Source organism: Lathamus discolor, chromosome 3, assembly GCF_037157495.1.
Source record: "Lathamus discolor isolate bLatDis1 chromosome 3, bLatDis1.hap1, whole genome shotgun sequence".
NCBI lineage: Eukaryota > Metazoa > Chordata > Aves > Psittaciformes > Psittacidae > Lathamus > Lathamus discolor.
Window position 1 is genome coordinate 146,382,918 of NC_088886.1, and position 17,106 is coordinate 146,400,023.

The window sequence follows — 17,106 nt, forward strand, 5'->3', positions numbered from 1 at the left end:
AAACATTTGTGAGATTTAATCTCTTTAGTAGTGTTCTGCTGAGGTTTTAGGATGAGCTAAGAAGCATTTAAGTGTGTACTTGAAGAGAAAAAAATGCTGTTGAAGAAGACAATCTTAAGTTGGATATAAATATTACCCCTAATGACACCAAGGGCAGGTTTCCCAGTTGTGAATTAACTGTTGGTGTTTCATGGTGCTGCCTTTGTCTGTACTTACAAAACCAAAGCATTCCTTCTAGTTTAAATTGAGGATAGTGATTGATTCTATGAAAGGGGGATGTAAAAATGTATTACTTGAGGTTATTAACTTGTGGAATGACTGGATCTGCCATGTATTAACACAGGTTTGGTTTTAAAATTGCTCAGCTGCTAGTTTGTGAGCTGTTCTTCAAATACACTCTGTTTATACTCTTCTGAAAGAAATAAGCCTATAGTTCCAGTAACCTTTCTCAATTATGCAGGGTGTGCTTGTCAGTTAAGGCTGTTATTATTGTCTTATTGGAAGCACTTGGAAATCAAACCAGGGAAAATGGGTGATGTTTCTTGATTACAGTCAAGCAGGCTGTGCTTGAAAATAGTTTAAATCTTAAACTCTAATTTCAGCTGAAAAGGTCACTGAAAGTCCAGACCCTCCAAAAGATGAAGATTATCAAGTAAAGGTTGGAATGCTAAATGGAGGACGTCGGATTGATTATGTTCTACAAGAAAAACCAATAGAAAGCTTCAATGAATACCTTTTTGCTTTACAGAGTCATTTGTGCTACTGGTAAGAGGGATACTTGTGATTCTATAAGTACTGCTTGTCTGAGATAACTGTATTATCTTTAAATGTTGATAACATGCCTGCCATTTATCTTGCTTCTATTGTCTGTTATTTACCTGTGACCAATCTGATGATAGTTGCAATCATGTTTCCTGTCTTGGTGTTTATGATGAAAACCCAGGTGACGTCTGTCAAAAATCATGCCCTAGTGTTTCACTTCAAGCACATTTTGACAAAAATAATATAGGTTTATATACACAGATCTATTTTTCAGGCTACTGCTGATTTGAGAAGGGTTGTAGAAGGACTAACCAATTATAAAGCAGCCGGAACAGGAGTTATTCCAGTGATCGATGTGTATGCATATGACTTCAGCCCTGAGTTTTCTGGGTCTTTGTAATTTAAACATTTGGAAAAGATGACTGCAGAGTTGGATAGGAGGCTGTATCACTTAACTCTGAAATGGCCTCTTGTTTGGAAAGATGTTGCCTTTTTACACAGGCATAGCGAAAAGATAAATTCTGTAGAATCATGGAATGCCAGGTTGGAAGGGACCTTAAGGATCATGCGGTCCAACCTTAATGAGCAAGCATGACTTAGACTAGATGTCCAGCCAAATCTTCAGTGTTGAACACTGGGAAATCTCCCACTTCCCTGGGGAGATTATAAATATGTTACACTCTAGATGCTCAAGAGTTATAAAATTGAGACAACTTGGGTATGAAGGTAAAGGGTATGTGTGACTGTGCAGCAATGCCACTCTCAAGGCATCACACCTAGATGTCACTCTTAGCTGATCTAATTCTGCTTTAGTACAAACTGAATAAATGTATTGTCCTTTCCACAGTAACGACATTATATGCTGAGACTCAAAACACATACCTTTAGCTACAGTCATTTCCAAAACAAGGAGAGCTCTGTGAGCGTTTTGACAACTGTACTTTTTCAACTATAATTCCTTCGTGAATTGTTATATTAGACAGCGTGTAGTAAAACTTTATTACTTCTTTGTGTAGGAATGAAATTGCTCTATACTGATGCTTTGCTATCACATATTAACAAAAGAAATAAAAGAGAAAATGCACAGTGAAACTTCCTGTAAATTTGGGTGGTTCTAATTTACTACTTGTATACAGTGGTTGCTCATATACAGAGCCATTTATAGAACAAGAAGCAGAGTTTGGTATTTTCATGTAGTCAGAGCTGTAGTACACCATTGCCTTATCTGGATTTGGATTTACTTTTTTTTAAGTGCTTATGTGTTTCAAATGAACACAAAAGCCAGAAAGCCAGCCTTATCCTGAGCTACATCAAAAGAATAGTGACCAGCAGGTCAAGGGAGGTAATTCTGCCTCTCCAGTCAACTCTCATGGGACTGTCCCTGCAGTCCTGCATCCAGTTCTGGGGCAGCAACACAAAAGGGATGTGGAGCTGTTGGAGCGAGTCCAGAGGAGGCCATGGAGATGCTGTGAGGGGTGGAGCAGCTCTGCTCTGGAGCCAGGCTGAGAGAGCTGGGCTCATTCAGCCTGGAGAAGAGAAGGCTCCTTAAGGGGAGACCTTAGAGCAGCTCCAGTGCCTAAAGGGGCTACAGGAAACCTGCAGAGGGGCTTCGGATAAGGGCCTGTAGGGACAGGCCAAGGGGAATGGCTTGAACCTGCCAGAGGGGAGATTGAGGTGAGCTTTTAGGCAGAAGCTCTTCCCTGTGAGGGTGCTGAGGCGCTGTCACAGGGTCCCCGGAGAAGCTGTGGCTGCCCCATCCCTGGCAGTGTTCAAGGCCAGGTTGGACACAGGGGCTTGGAGCAAGCTGCTCTAGAGGAAGGGGTCCCTGCCCGTGGTGTGAGGGTTGAAACTGGATGAGCTCTAGGGTCCATTGTAAGTCAAAGCCTGTTCTGTGATTCTGTCATTCAAGTGGAGAAAGATGTAATTCTAATTACAGGAAGAGCAGTACCTATTGGTCTGTAGTATTTGCCCTTTTTAACAACACAACAACATCTTTATATGTAATAGACAAGCTTGGTGTCAGTTGCTGAGCTGTGCAGAAAGGTGCTGGTGAGGGAGAAGTGATCGGTCTCTTGTTTTAAGTTTAGCAGGTGCCGAATGTGTGGTGTTCTACACTACTTTTAAAGGTTTTGATTTTCAATAGCTGAGAATTTTTAGAAGCAGGCATGTTTCCAGAGGTTCAAATAAGGAATCGAAAGCATTACCTGAAGAATCCTATGAACGTATCAGTATTGCTCATGTACATTGTGAAGATCAGTGGCAGCCGGAGGACTGGTTTTCAGGGCTACGTATCGATACTGATGTGCACTGGCTGGCTGAGCACTGAGCTCTAGCCGGTCTCCTGATTAGTCTGTGACCCAGTGGTGGCAGTGCTGTTTCACAGGTAGAGTTGAAGGAACAAGGAGTTCTTTTCCACAAGGCGGCAGCCGATCCTTGCTAGGATTTACAAACCTGCTACCTATAGCTTATTTTTTTGTCGTTCAAGTAAGGAAGATAAAGCACAATGATTAATGACCAAATGTGAACAAAGCTTCTGTATTGATCCTTCTGCTTGCTTATTTGTTTACTCATTTAATAGCAGAGACCACCATGAAATGTGTTACTATCTCTGTGCTCAATTGTGGATAATATCTGTATCTCCTTGGCTGGCACATGTAACTCTTCACTGGAGCTCTGTAGATGATGTTCTTCACATTTGGAGTATAACAGTTCTGACCAACCATCTAAATCACCTTTACTGTCTCCCTATATAATTTCTTCTAAAATCCCAGGAAAGCTGCCCTTACCTCCAGCTTTGGAACTTTGTTAACATTTGCATGTTTATCTTTGTTATTTTTTACAGGGGTTGTCTCTGTTTTATACTGGTATTGTTTTGAATAACGTTTTATAGATGCATAAGATAAATCTGTGGATGTTCAGCTTAAATTCAGATAGCATCAAGCTTTGACTTTGAAAAGACGGAAAACAGCCACTTGGAAGCATGACACTTGAATTATATTAGGCTTTAAATTATTCAAGAACTTCCTTACTTTTTAGTGGCAAGGAAGAGATGAAGACTATGGTCTATTATATAGTCTGTTTACAAGGAAGGGCCAGCCAGTTGGGAGAGAAGCATTAGAATATTGCTGACAGAAGTGGCAAAGGTGAATTTTGACATTGGGCTGATAGATGCAGTAGCACAAGTAGAGGAAGAAAGCCTTGACAAGTAGAGTGTATTCATGGTGGAATATATTCAGGAGCTCACTGTAGACAAAAAGCAATAGATTGAGGAAATTTAAGCCAAATGAGTAAGATCAAAGAAGTGAGTAGAGAAGGGGGTTTTGAGTTGGAGCATGGTAAGCTAGGGAGGACAGAGCTGTGGGTGGGGGGGAATGCGCTAAAGAAAGGATAGCAGAAATAATGCAAAGCTGATGAAGAGTTTGAGCTTGAAGGAAGTTGGTCATGTTCCTGAAAGGTAAGTATCAGGGCACAGTAGGGTGCACAAACATTTTAGAGAGCTGGAGTGGGATGAAGCTTGGTTTACAAGAAATGAAACATGGGCAGTACTAACATAACACTTTTTTCTTCTTCTTTTCTTCACAGGGGATCTGAAGACACTGCCTTGCTGTTTCTCAAAGAAATATACAGGACTATGAATATCCAGCCTGAGCAGCCACAGCACTGATATGTAGAAACATGAATTGTAAGTTTGTTCTAATATAACTTATGTACTCATACCAAACTCGGCTGCAACTTGGGTGTCTTTACATCAGCTTTTTCCTCTGAAGTTTAAATTACAAAGCAGGCAGCCAAAAAGTGTCATTTTGATGCCGTAAACAATTTCTAGCCTTAAATGCAGGAGAAGTATTCAAGTTCTTCCCTCCTTCATTCCTGAAAGATACCTGATGTTAAGAGTTTTTGGTATGGGAGAATAATTGCCAGTACAAATATGTCAAAAAATATGACCTCTCTTTATCATGTTTCTCCCCTACTTCAGTCATTCAGTGAATGTACAAGCATAGGAAAACTTGATGATATTGGGCATGATGAAACTGTGTTTACAGTGAAGTAAATTAAAGAGCATCAACAGTGTTCTGCTGTTATGTCTGTATGGTTGTATTGGTTTGACTGCTTGTGCGCACATATGCAGGGAAGAAGTTGCTTGTCTCCCAAAAAGGTGTTAAACATTAATATTGATAAACTACTGAATAAGACCTCTCTATATGCCAGTATTTTGTTATCTTTATATAGCTTAAGAATTGCAGTAGAACAGATGAAATGTTATAGCATGGAAGTTGGTTCACTTTGAAAAGAAAGATGCAATATAATTGGGTCTCTTAAATCTGAAATATACTTGTAGGTATTTTTAAGACCTGTATTTCCTAACTGAGGATCTCTACCAGATTGCACCACTGGATGTTGTAGAAAAAACTGTACTCTCTTTTGAGAGGCATGGAGGAAGAAGCATGCATCTTGCCTTTTTGGAATTATACAAGAAGATAGTTTCTGATGTATTTCTCCATTTCTCAGAAGAACTGAAAATGTCACAGTGCACATATACCCAGTATGAAGAGAAATACTTGACATTTCAGAGGAATGTTCTAGATACCTTCAATGCTAGCACAGTTTTAGTAGTCTTTTGAAACAGAATGCTCTGATAGTCAGTTGATAGCATCTTTTTAAAATGAAGTGTCATAGCTGATCCAATGCAGTTTTGAAAGCATGGCCAAAAAATAGGGAGAAGGCAGTGTCTGGCTGCACAGCTCTGCCAGTGGTGTGTCAGTTATCACAGTGCCTTATGCAGAGTCTCAAGTCATAGCTGCGGAATATTTTTCTCTGCTTTTATTGATGACTGTTTAGGGTGAAAGCATGTGAAGCTTAGTGCTACAGAAATAACTTTGTCTCGTGGAGGGGAGCATGGGAAGTGATAATTTATCACCGCAGAGCTAAAAGTGTGTTTGTTGCTGGGATAATTCTATTTTTCATTGAGAACCACACAGAGGAAGGATTAGGAGGATGTCATGCAACAAAGCACAGTCAAGGAAGTCTCTGTGATTGTAATACTATAAGGAATTGCTCAGAACTCCTCTTGACACTTCCTTGACTGAACAGCATTTGAGATGAGGATTCAGATCCCAGAGGCTTAAATGAGAGAGCATTTAGGGCCCACTGGAACGTGCTTAATGACAGGTTGTATCTGGGGAAGGCTGCATGCTACAAGACTGGGATCTTTTTTACATAAAAAGAAATGTCAAATATTGCCATGTAAGTCTTCCAGCATGGAAAAGAAACATTGTCCCCCTGTGTTAGGCAGTAGTCAGGTAAGGTTGGCATAGTTTCTTTTTTCCTTTAAGACCTTCAAATGTGAAGGGTGGTAGTATGAAGATAATGGATTATACAGTAGTGCCTAGGACAGCAACAGCCACTTACCTCTCTAGATTACATTTAGAAACAGCCTCTCTCTACTGTAGGCTGCTCAAGGGAAAGAGTGAATGCCAAAGGTGGCTCTGGGCTCCAATTCATACTTTTCATGTTTTGAATGAAGAGACCTGAGCACATCCCTGCTTTGACGTTCAGAGCTGTCTCTTGCTGTGCAGCTTAATTTCATGGTGCCTGCTGTCAGCAGAGTGGAAGAGGCAGAATCTACAGCCTGCTTATCTCTTCGTGGGAAAGTTGATCTTAGAAGGATCTGCACTGTCCAAGAGCACCATGAGCTTCTTTGAGACTGTGGTAATTTAGCAGAGGCAGGCTAAGGGAAGGAGCTATATGTTTGGTTTCCTCTCTTGTCTGAGTTAGCTGATCCTTTTCCTTTGGAAGAATAAAGGGAGTTGACCAGTGTTCTTAAGAGCAGAAGAGGAATGAAGGTGCCACTGTACTTCATCATATGGAGGATGAAGCTTGAAAGCAGAGGGTCATTGCTGCACACAATCTGTTGCACAGCATATTTATGTAGTGTTCTGTCTTGGCAGGTTTTTCTTGACATCTACTAGTAACCTACTCTTAGCTAAATTGAGTCAGTAGCATTAACTATCTTGGCTAAAATTACACATGAGAAGAATTTATTGCATTTAAAGCTGGTGAGTAGCTACCAATACCTGTTTGCTTCTAGTCACTGATAAGAGAGCACACATGGGATTAAAACCTCCTGAGTTCTTTTATTTTGTATAAGTGACTTGATTCAGCTCTTCTAGGTCATCTTAAAGCTGTTCTTAGTGAGCTGGTAGTAAAGGGTTCCATATAAACAATGTAGAGAAATCTTCAGGACAACTTGAACACATAAATTGGAGTTTTATTTTTTTTTGTATCTATTTTGGTTGAAAGGAAGCTAAAAACACGTGTTTTTAAGCGACTTTTGCAAATGAGAATGTAGTCCTTTAGTAAAGCATAGCCACCATTAGCATCTTTTGCTTAGATTGATAGGAGTATCTTTCACTGTCTTGGTTAGAGTATTTGTTCAAGTCACTATATGTTCTATTATTCCTATTTTTACAGCCCTTTTAAGAGGGCTCCAGGGAGGGAGGAGAGTGCACCAGCATATTAAAGCTTGGATATATAAACTGTCTCATCTTTATTTCTATCTCTAAATATTTAGAGTACGATAGTTTATTACCATAACTTAAAGAATCCAGTAGGTAATTACAATGTATAGTGGTGACATCCTGTGAGCAGTTGTGAGCTCTTTCTGTTTGTAACTGATTGCCAATTTGTGTCCATAAAAAGTATATTGCAGAGCTTATTGTACTGAGTCTTCTTGAATGTTGGCATATTTAATGTTATTAATACTGCAGGAATAGAAAACTTGATAAATTTCTTATTTCCATGTGTACATGTTCTGTTTTCTCTGCACAGCCATACCTGTTGCCCTGAGAGACCTAGTGAAAAACTCTTTGAACAACACCTAGTGTTTTCATGGGCACAGATGACAGCTTAAGCATCAGACTCTTTTTGTGCCAGTCCAGAACTTGCTCACGTTCTACCTTCATGTGTCACTTCAAGCAAACTTGCATTTTGAGATGATCAGCACTGTCATTCAAGAGATGAATGGAATCACCCAATGTTGACCTGAAATCAGTTTAATTGTACAGTTGCCATGTATATAAAGTGATCGCCGAAGAGGGGGTTTGCTTTTGGCATGCAGATCATTGCTTCTCTCCTTCAGCTTTCCTGTCTCAGCTGGCTGTCAAACATGCTTTGCCTAGCAAGGCAGCATGTCCTTATTAAAAATGACGTGTTGAGAAATAGCAAAAATCTGCTTTTCTTGATACATTTGTTCATCCATCTTTCAGAAACGAACTGTAGTTGTAACCATCTTTAATACAGATTACACCAAACAGTTCATATTTACTAAAAACTAGCAATCATAATAATTTTCTTACTGTGGTGTGATGGAGATTATTTTATAAAGACCTTTTTAAGCCTCTGTTAAGAGTTTTATTGTGGGGTTTTTTTAAGCAAAAATGAACCTTTGATTTTGAAAACGTTAGAAGCTTGTTACAGCCGGTTCAGTGTTCACGTCGCCTGAAATGAAGAACAATTTAAAACAACATTTTGATCTGGTAGTTAATCTTAGTGAAGCTAGGCTGCAGGTGCGAGAACTAAAATGCCCTGACTTTGCAGTTTAATATCTCAAAACAGTTAATGTAAATGGAGTAATCTGAAGCTTAGGGGTACTAGATAATGATGCAATCCAGACTCTGTTCTCATGTAATGAAATTGAGATGAGTTGAGTAGTATGAAATCCTTTGAATACTGAGCTTCTGTAGCTTTCCTCTGGCTTCAACTGACATGCAAACTGTGGCTTTTTTTAATATTAGTGACTGAACCTTGCTGCTGACTATTTGCCTCATTATGTCAGTAAATGAATGTTGAAAGGCCTTTGTTGGGTTTTTTTTGGGGGGGGTTTTAATAGATGTAAAATACACATATTGTTTATATATTTTGGTTATAATTAAAAATACCTTATTTCCAGTGTGTATATGTAAGGGTTTGTATTTCATCACCAAAAATAGGTTGGAAGGCACCTCTGGAGAGCTTACTTAGTCCTACTTGCCTGCTCAAAGCAAGAGTGACTTAGGGCCGTGCTCAAGGATGGAGATATTTCTCTTCTCTGGGCTCTATTCTGATGCTTGACTGCTGTAATTATAATTCTTTTTTCTAATATACAATTGCAATTTCCTGGTGGACCTTATGTCTATTGCCTCTTGTCCTTTGTCTGTGTGTCTTCAAGAATAATGTCTATGTATTCTCTTGTACTCCCATGTTAGATAGTTGAAGACAGCAAGATTTTCCTGTTTGGCTTCTCAAGACTGAAGACTTTGCTGGACATCTTGCTTTTTATCCAGAGAAAATATATTTGTATCTTTTTAAATCAACCTCTGAAGGCCAAGCTTCCTAGGCTTTACAACCCAACAGAAGACCATAAGCCTCAACCAGTGGCTTCCTTTTTATCTGAAGTATCATGGAGTGGAAGGTTGTACACGTATTTATAATCTCTGTGCAGCACTGACTAATTGATGACTATGCTTAAATACCTCTGATGGTGTCTTGTTCACTTTCTTCTTCTACTGTAGAGCTGATGGGCTGTGATAGAGCCCCCAGGTTAGGCAACAGCAGCACCAAGGTACAATAAAATTCTCCGAGTGTGTGAGAAGTGGTGCTGCATGGGGGACCCTGGCTGGCAAGGAGCTTATTTTGCAATGGAAAGATGCACAGGATGATATTGCTAAGTAAATGAGGACCATCTGGATGGGGGAATTGTTTTGGGAATATAGCATTAAAATTGGTTCTAATTAGACAAAAATTTGCAGCTACAGTAGCTAGTGCTTCCTCAAAAGAAAAGGGAAGTTCAGACATTAAGGAAGGAAAAATGGCAGCATAACAATGATTATACGGGCCAAAGAGAAACTGTAAAACAAATGGAGTTTAAAGACTGAGTTTCCATTGCTACAGATGGATGTATGACTTCCTCAGCATGCTGCAACAACTTATTAGGCAGACCATGTACAGCACAGCCTCTGATGTGTGTGTGTATATATATATATTGCTGTAGGCTTGTTGAGTTTTATTTATTTTGACTTACAGATTTTTACATTTTTAAAATCAAAGTATCTGTGTAGTAGGGTATAACAGCACAAGAAAAGAAGGGGAAATATTCACCTACCCTGGAGTGCTGGGAATTAGAACCATCCCATTGCTACTTTGATTCTGCCCTGGCTTAAGCACTGCTTCAGACTTCAGGGAAAAGAGGATTGAGAGTTTAAGGTGAAACTATCTAAATTAACTTATTGGAAAATAGAGACAGGAGTGGGGAAGGAGCAGCTGGGGTGGTGTGGTGGGAGCGAAGTGCTTGATTCTACTGTGGTGTTAGTACTTAAAACATTCACATCAGTACTCTTAGGCTCAGGGCTCTAGGATCCCCCCAGAAACCACCACCCACCCCTGGTGGCTTTTTAGCTGCTTACCTATGGGCTTTAAATTAAAGGTTTTCATGTGAGGAGGGTAAATCCTGGCTGTGTTCTGCAGCCCTGATGGTGTGTCTACAGCTGGCACTAATATGAAAATACAGACTGGGGTGATGGGCAGTGCTGCATTGAATGGAGTTGTGCTAATAGGCTCATGGAGGTATGCAGAAATACTGGGACAAGTGTGGTGTGAGGTGCAAAGTGATGCTGGCACCACCTGCCTAACCCAAGAGACAGCTCCTGTGGTGTAGTTGTACTTAGTGCTTAAAGCATCCTTGAGCCAGATCACCATGTAGTAGCTCATGCAGAGGCAAAAGTCAAAGTTGCTCGTATCAGGTTAAAAATGTGTGAGTAATTCTTGCTGACAGAAACCACCTGATAGGGTGTGAAGTGGAAGATTCGTCTTGCCCTGTGCAGCTCTGTGACTTTCCTAAAGAGTCCTGTGTCCAGCTCTGGGGCAACAGCACAAGAGGGGCGTGAACCTGTTGCAGTGAATCCAGAGGAGGCCATGAAGGTGTTGCGAGGGCTGGAGCAGCTCTGCTCTGGAGCCAGGCCTAGAGAGCTGGGCTGGTTCAGCCTGGAGAAGATAAGGCTCCTTAAAGGCAGAGGTTAGAGCAGCTCCAGTGCCTGAAGAGGTGACACAAAATCTGGGGAGGGGCTTTTTACAAGGGCCTGTACAAACTGTTCTATGATTCTGTGACTTTATCTCAATTCCTACTCGTGAAAACCTGCAGTGTTATTTGGGGACAGATAGTCATCATTATAGTCTTAACAACAAGCTGCTCTAAGAAATGCTGCAGTCAGAGAAAACAAGTCCCCTGGGCTATGAATGTGATGCTCTAAGTAATGCCACCTGTGTCCTACCCACTGATGAAAGACTGGTGCCCTGAGGTTAGCTTGGCTATTTAAATCAATATTTCCTACAGTTAACATGTTAATGCTAAGTGTTCTCTGGAGGATCTTCTGAACCTGATGCTTCCCACTGCTGCTCTGATGCAGCCTGATTTTATTTGTATAATGGGAGACTATCTCTGTGCCCAAACCCGTGTCTGAAGACATTTATGAAGATCTGAAGGCTGTTGAGAAGATACGGTGCTTTGTTTGGCGCAAGTGTTGAAAAGCAAATGCCTTTACTGTCCTGTGAGGAAACTGCAGTGTTGAATGGCATGGATGCTTCCAGATAAGCCCACTGGTAACCAAGTGTTGATTTTATTTCTCTTTAAGTCTGTTAAATTGTATATTCTTTGAAAGTAAGGTCATTGAAGGCTGAAAGTGCTTCCACTGACTCTTCTTTTCCACAAGGGCTTCATCCTCATGGCATTGCAACAGAGAAGGTGTGCAGGAACCAAAGGTTGTTGGGTCTGTTTCCCACCTGAAGCCACAGAAAAAGTGAAGTGCACAGACAGAAAAAGTACACAATGTGCAGAGTAAACTGATAAAAAGAAACAAGCAGAGAAATGAAAAACTAATCAGCTTTCATTCAAAGGTCACATGTTTCTGGATACTCCTTCCAAATGCCAAGTCCAGTTTTGCATTAAGACCTTGTGGAAGATTAAATCTTCAGGTGGAAAGTTTTATGCATGAATTCCAAGAAAAAATGGGAGGCTCTAATTTCCAAAAGAATGTGTGAATGAAATTGGATCTTCCACTGCAAACTTTCATTTGAAAGACCTTTTGCGCGCTGCTTCTCTCTTGCTGTTTCAGAAGCCATTGCCTCTACTGCTGGGGAACGTTTCTGTGTTCTGGGAGCACCTCCTTGCACATCTCTTCAGAAAAGAAGCATAATCAGATAAATTCACCTTGTGCTAGCAGATGTCTTGCATAACACTGCACGTTTTCAGTCACTGTGCTTCTGGACTTGTCCTGGTCCTTTCCCAATGGATATTTATAACTTCATATCTGCAGTATGGTAGATGTGTTAGAAACTCTGCCTAAAGTGCTGTTTCTGTAATAACACTCCCTGATTCCTCCCTGTATGTTTTAGGAGTGCTGTCTTTCTCAGACCAAACTAAGTATTCCTGGGCTTTTTTTTTAGTCGTCAGTTGAATGTGTTCCCCAGTGGTGATAGAAAAACATCCCATGAATTCTTGCTTAATAGTGGGAAATATTATTTCAAATGCCTGCTCCCATTTCAGTGCTCTTGGTGTAGCTATTTAACAGAAATGGTGTAAGTCACAGCTTACTTTGATTTAATAGCAGCAGTCTGGTGGTTCTTTTCAGACCCTTGTAACAGCAACTCTTAAAATATGAGCTTGTCTCTAGATTTCTATCTGATTTTCATAATTGTGATTCAGGCTTTTACAAGAAAGCCCAAAAGCTTCCCTAAGGCTAATGGAACCACTCCAGTATAAATATGATTACAAAGAGACCAGCTGGGACTCAGCATTTCCAGTCAGTGAGAGGTTTTTATGTGATCTGGATGAGGGTTACTAGCTGTGTTGTCTAATAGATTCCCATCTTCCCATGATGATGAGGAGATGAAGGAAAGCAGAAGACAGGCTGTGGGTACCACACAGCTCCTGGGTGCCTCCCTGCCAGCATAGGGAAGGGGGCTGAGGGAAAGATAAGCACTTCTACAGTTCACTGGGATCTGAGGCATCACTTAGAGTGTTCTCCACCCTGCATGTGGGGTTTCGACCAGAGACCTGCAAGTATGTGAGTGCACATTATGTTCTTTTGCTGCATGATGCAAACAGTGGTAAAGCAGGAGTGTAGATGGTATTCACACCATTCACCAGGACCCAGGACTTGGCCTTTAGATCTGCTTTCCCACTGGTCAGCCTCCAGGCTGTGCCAGTGCCTAGGGTTGTTCACCTCCAGACCTAGGGCTTTGTACTTGCCTTTGCTGAACTCCATAGGACTCCTCCCATTTCTTCAGCCTGTTGAGGTACCTCTGACTGACAGTGCAACCATCAACCGGCACTCCCATTGTCTGTGCTCCCTCTTAGAGTTTATTCCTAACTGCAAAAGCAACCTCTGGACAGAAAAACATAAACTTCCATTTCCTTTGTTGCAAAGCCCGCAGATCTTGTCTTATTTCTGCAGTGGAAGTTTTCAGCAACCTAAAGAGAGGTGATCATCAGTTCAGGTTTTGCTCACAGCAGCAATACTCAGCTGAGCTGCTTTGGAGGGTACAAGAACCCTGTGTAATGCATCTTCTTGAAGTTAAAACACAGCTCTCCCAATACGCATAAGGAATGGTGCTTTCAGCTCCATGGCTTTCAAATCCTAGGACTCTCCAGGCTTCCTTTACATACGGAGTTTATAAAAGAAGAAACATATTTTGTATGTCAGTAAAATAGCTTCGAATCCGTACATATTCAGGCAATCAAAAGTGAAGTGTGTCTGTTTAAGAACTGGTAATAGAGAACAGGTCTGAGAGCAGAAGAAAGCAAGCAGTTGACCTCGTGTCTCCCTTTCTGCCAGAAGAATGTTGAAGTAACGTTTAATGTAATCATGTTAAAATGGCCTGATGAATGCAACTGAAGCAGTAATTATGCTTGAGACTGCTCTGAGTGCATGAGTAGTGAACAGGTTTAATCAGAAACTAGAGAGAGTGCAGGGAGAGGTAAAGTTTTCTTAAGCCAAGGCTTGTTATGGATGTTGTGAAACATTCAGTTACTCATCTGCTTGTAGCCCAGGGGATCATGATGTTCTTTGCATAGCAGGATGCTCAGATGTGATTGTCCTTTCCCCAGTTTTTCCGTCTGCACAACGGACTGAAAACACGCTCTGAATTCCTAAATAATGAGCTGTAGCCCAAGGAGCATCTAGGGAGAGTCTCTTAAGTGATGAGGGAGGGGAGCTATGGAAGGGAACAGAGAAACAGAGCTCAGTTTTCTGTCAATATAAAGTAGCCAGGGGAAGGGGAGCACAGCTATGTCATGACAAATAGTTTGTCTTTTTTCCCCCCCTTAGCTTCTCAGTGGAGGCTACATGTGGAGAAAATAATGACAGTGGTACTGAGTGAAAAATGGGAGTTGCAGCTGTAGAGTCGAAACAAATAACCTCAAAGGCTGCTTTGTGAAGGTGGCAGTATTCCTGCAAAGCGTCTCAGCTAAAGGATTTGTTCAGAAACCACTTTTTCAGAACCGAGCTCTGTCAATAAAAAAGACTAAGGTTGTTTTCCAGACCATCCTTTCTACAAATACATGTGGGTTTAGGCGGTGGGAGATCCCTCGCTAATAGAATTGCGGGACAAGTGTATTGATTGAGATATAATGACATCTCGTGTTGAATGAGTTGTGGAATCCTCTTGGGAGATAACACACTGAGAAAATAGTGATGCTTGATTGTTGTATAAAAAGAGCTATTGCCGGAGACTAGTAACTGAACTGAGGTAATAACTATATAGAACTAACAGTTAGGTATTAATGCCTGTGTACATTGATGTGCATATTACATGTGTATATGTGCACACACATATACGATCATCTATATTATGATGATCCATATATTGATGTGAATATATATATAATATATATGCAATGATCTTTGTATTAGAAAATAGAAACAGACCCAAATTGTACCCTAAAAACTCACGTTTGGTGTTGAGAGTGAGAGATACTTTAGCTCCTCAGACATCAGGTAATCATAGTGTGATTTTCTTTATTGCTATCTTCTGAATAAACTAAGATATGGAGAAAGGTTAAATTACTTTGAAATTCTTTAAAATGTGTGTTCATTAAGCTTTGGTGGATTGTAAGGTTATATGCATGGGAGCCCTAGTCCCCGGATAGGGGAGCTTCATGGTACTTAGATGCTAAGCACAGCAGCACAGGTGAACCACTCATGGGAAAAATCAACCTAAAGTCTGCAGTAAAATTCAAACCCATATTCTACCTATATGAATACAACTGACCTAAATTTGTGTTTGTTAAACTCTTCCAGGATGGTTTCTCTTTGCTTCTAGTCTCACTTCTTCATGTTGCTGTTTTCAGAACATGGATTAAGTCGAAGAGCAATTCAGATTTTGCGTGAATCAAAACACATGAGCACGTGTAAAGATAGCCTGGGGGCCACCTGAGCTGTAAAGGGGGCTGGAAGCTCCTAAGGAGAAGGAAGTTGTATGAAGGTTGAAGTATTATTAGTTCGTGATAATAAAGGCTGAAATATTATTACCTCCTGGCTATTAAATTGCCGCTTTCAGGTGAATTCATGCTCTTCAGAGCTAAAAGCCAGCACTGGATCTTGTCAGCCTTAGCTGTGGACATAGACAGCTGTGCAATTCCTTGCCTGTTGTGCTTATTGCTGATTCCAAATGCTTACTGTTTTAAATCTCAAGCAGCACGAGGTTATGTTCTAGTGCCTGCCTGAGCAGAGCTTTCAGGTTATAAATCAGTGTCACAGGCAGCTTCTGTGTAACGCCTGCCTGGCACAATACAAGTCTGATCAGGTAATTCAAGGTCACTGCATTTCCCTTCCCTACTAAGATGAGTTGCTGCTGAAATCAAGAGGCATTTTCTCCATTGACTCCAGTAGGAGCCAGTTAAAAGGACATTGCCACAGCAGGTTTAGCTTGCACATATACACTGTGTATTCACTGGCCAGTTTGAGACTGTATAGTCATTATAGAATGGTTTGGGTTATAAGGGACCTGCAAAGCTCATATAGTCCAACCTCCCTGCAATGAGCAGGGCATCGTTAACTAGATCAGGTTGCTCAGAACCACGTCCAGCCTGTCCTTGAATCTGTCCAGGTTGCTCAGGTATGAGCTTTGCAGTCTTAAGGTGATGTGCTGTTACCAATATACAAGCTAAGAGCATGCCAAATGGAATGGAACTGAGACACTTCTTTGAAAAGTCCTGGGTGTTGAAGATAGAACAGGCATCTCTCCTGTAACATCAAGGCTTGATTTTAGACTGCCCATACCTTCCCTTTGCGCTGGAAGCCACAATTGAAGCAGGAACACACTGCAGCCTCAGTGCCTAGACATGCAGCTGCCCAAGCAGGAGCTGCAATAAATTGGTTTGTTTTGGCTCTCAAGTCGTCCCAAGCTCAGCCATCTGTACAGAACTGCTCCATGCACCCAGGTGCCTTATTACTCAAAACCTGGAAGATGAAAACATGAAGTGCCAAATAGGCGTGCAGACTCCGCGTTGCATCTTCAGCCTCGAGTCCTTTGTTTTGATAGTAGATCCTAAGTCTGACTTTTCCTCCAAGTGGAAGGAGATGCAAAGATGCAAACCCTGTAAGATAAATCAAACTGAAACATCGCGAGTGATTTTAACGCATCCCCAGAATATTTTAATATCACCTCGACTTGGTGCCTTTCTTTTAAATGGATGAAGTTCAAAATGCCAGCTGCAGCAGACCGCTTATACAGCATAATTCAAGGTCGGGGTGGAAACACAGTCGTGCTGTGTTCAAAGGGCTTGTGTCAGGGCTGGTTTTACTTGAGTGTGAATTTTACTTAACTCGATGGACTCAATTTGCTAATTGATTCTGTGGCCACTCTGGTGGTGTTTTGATAGATAGTGAGTAGTAACATCACCCTTACAAGCCCCTTCCCTTGTTTTGACCACTCAACTGCCTACTTGTTAGCATCTGTGTTGCTGTTTGTGAGGCCACTTGGGTTAAATGTAACCCAGCAGAAAAAGGCTTTTTCACCTGGTTCAGCTTCTGATTCTGGAGAACCAAATGACTTCTCAGGCACAACAAAGGAGGCAGCATGAGGCCGGGTATGCCAGCAGCACTGCCAAAGGCACAAGCTTGCCAAGCTGTTCCTTGTGAGGTTTATCTGGCAACAGCTGAGAGTCCTAAATCCCTGGATAAATTTTGTCCACACTTTGCAAACGATCCATTCTATCCTGATATATTTATCAAAACATGCCATATCTGTTGGTGTTCATCCAGCACTGAAAAATGTAGGAACTGCACTGTCAGACTGGGAGAAGCACGTAGG

General features: G+C 41.2%; 1 protein-coding gene across 1 annotated transcript in view; it reads left to right on the forward strand.

Moving 5' to 3' along the window:
- SEC23IP (SEC23 interacting protein) overlaps positions 1 to 14,855 on the forward strand; it is a 31,229-nt gene extending 16,374 nt beyond the window's left edge. The window contains 3 exon segments of the mRNA XM_065672389.1: positions 603 to 765; positions 4,345 to 4,444; positions 7,591 to 14,855. Of these exon segments, the coding sequence (XP_065528461.1) occupies positions 603 to 765; positions 4,345 to 4,426 (245 nt within the window). The 3' untranslated portion in view covers positions 4,427 to 4,444; positions 7,591 to 14,855.
- Positions 14,856 to 17,106: the final 2,251 nt, after the last annotated feature.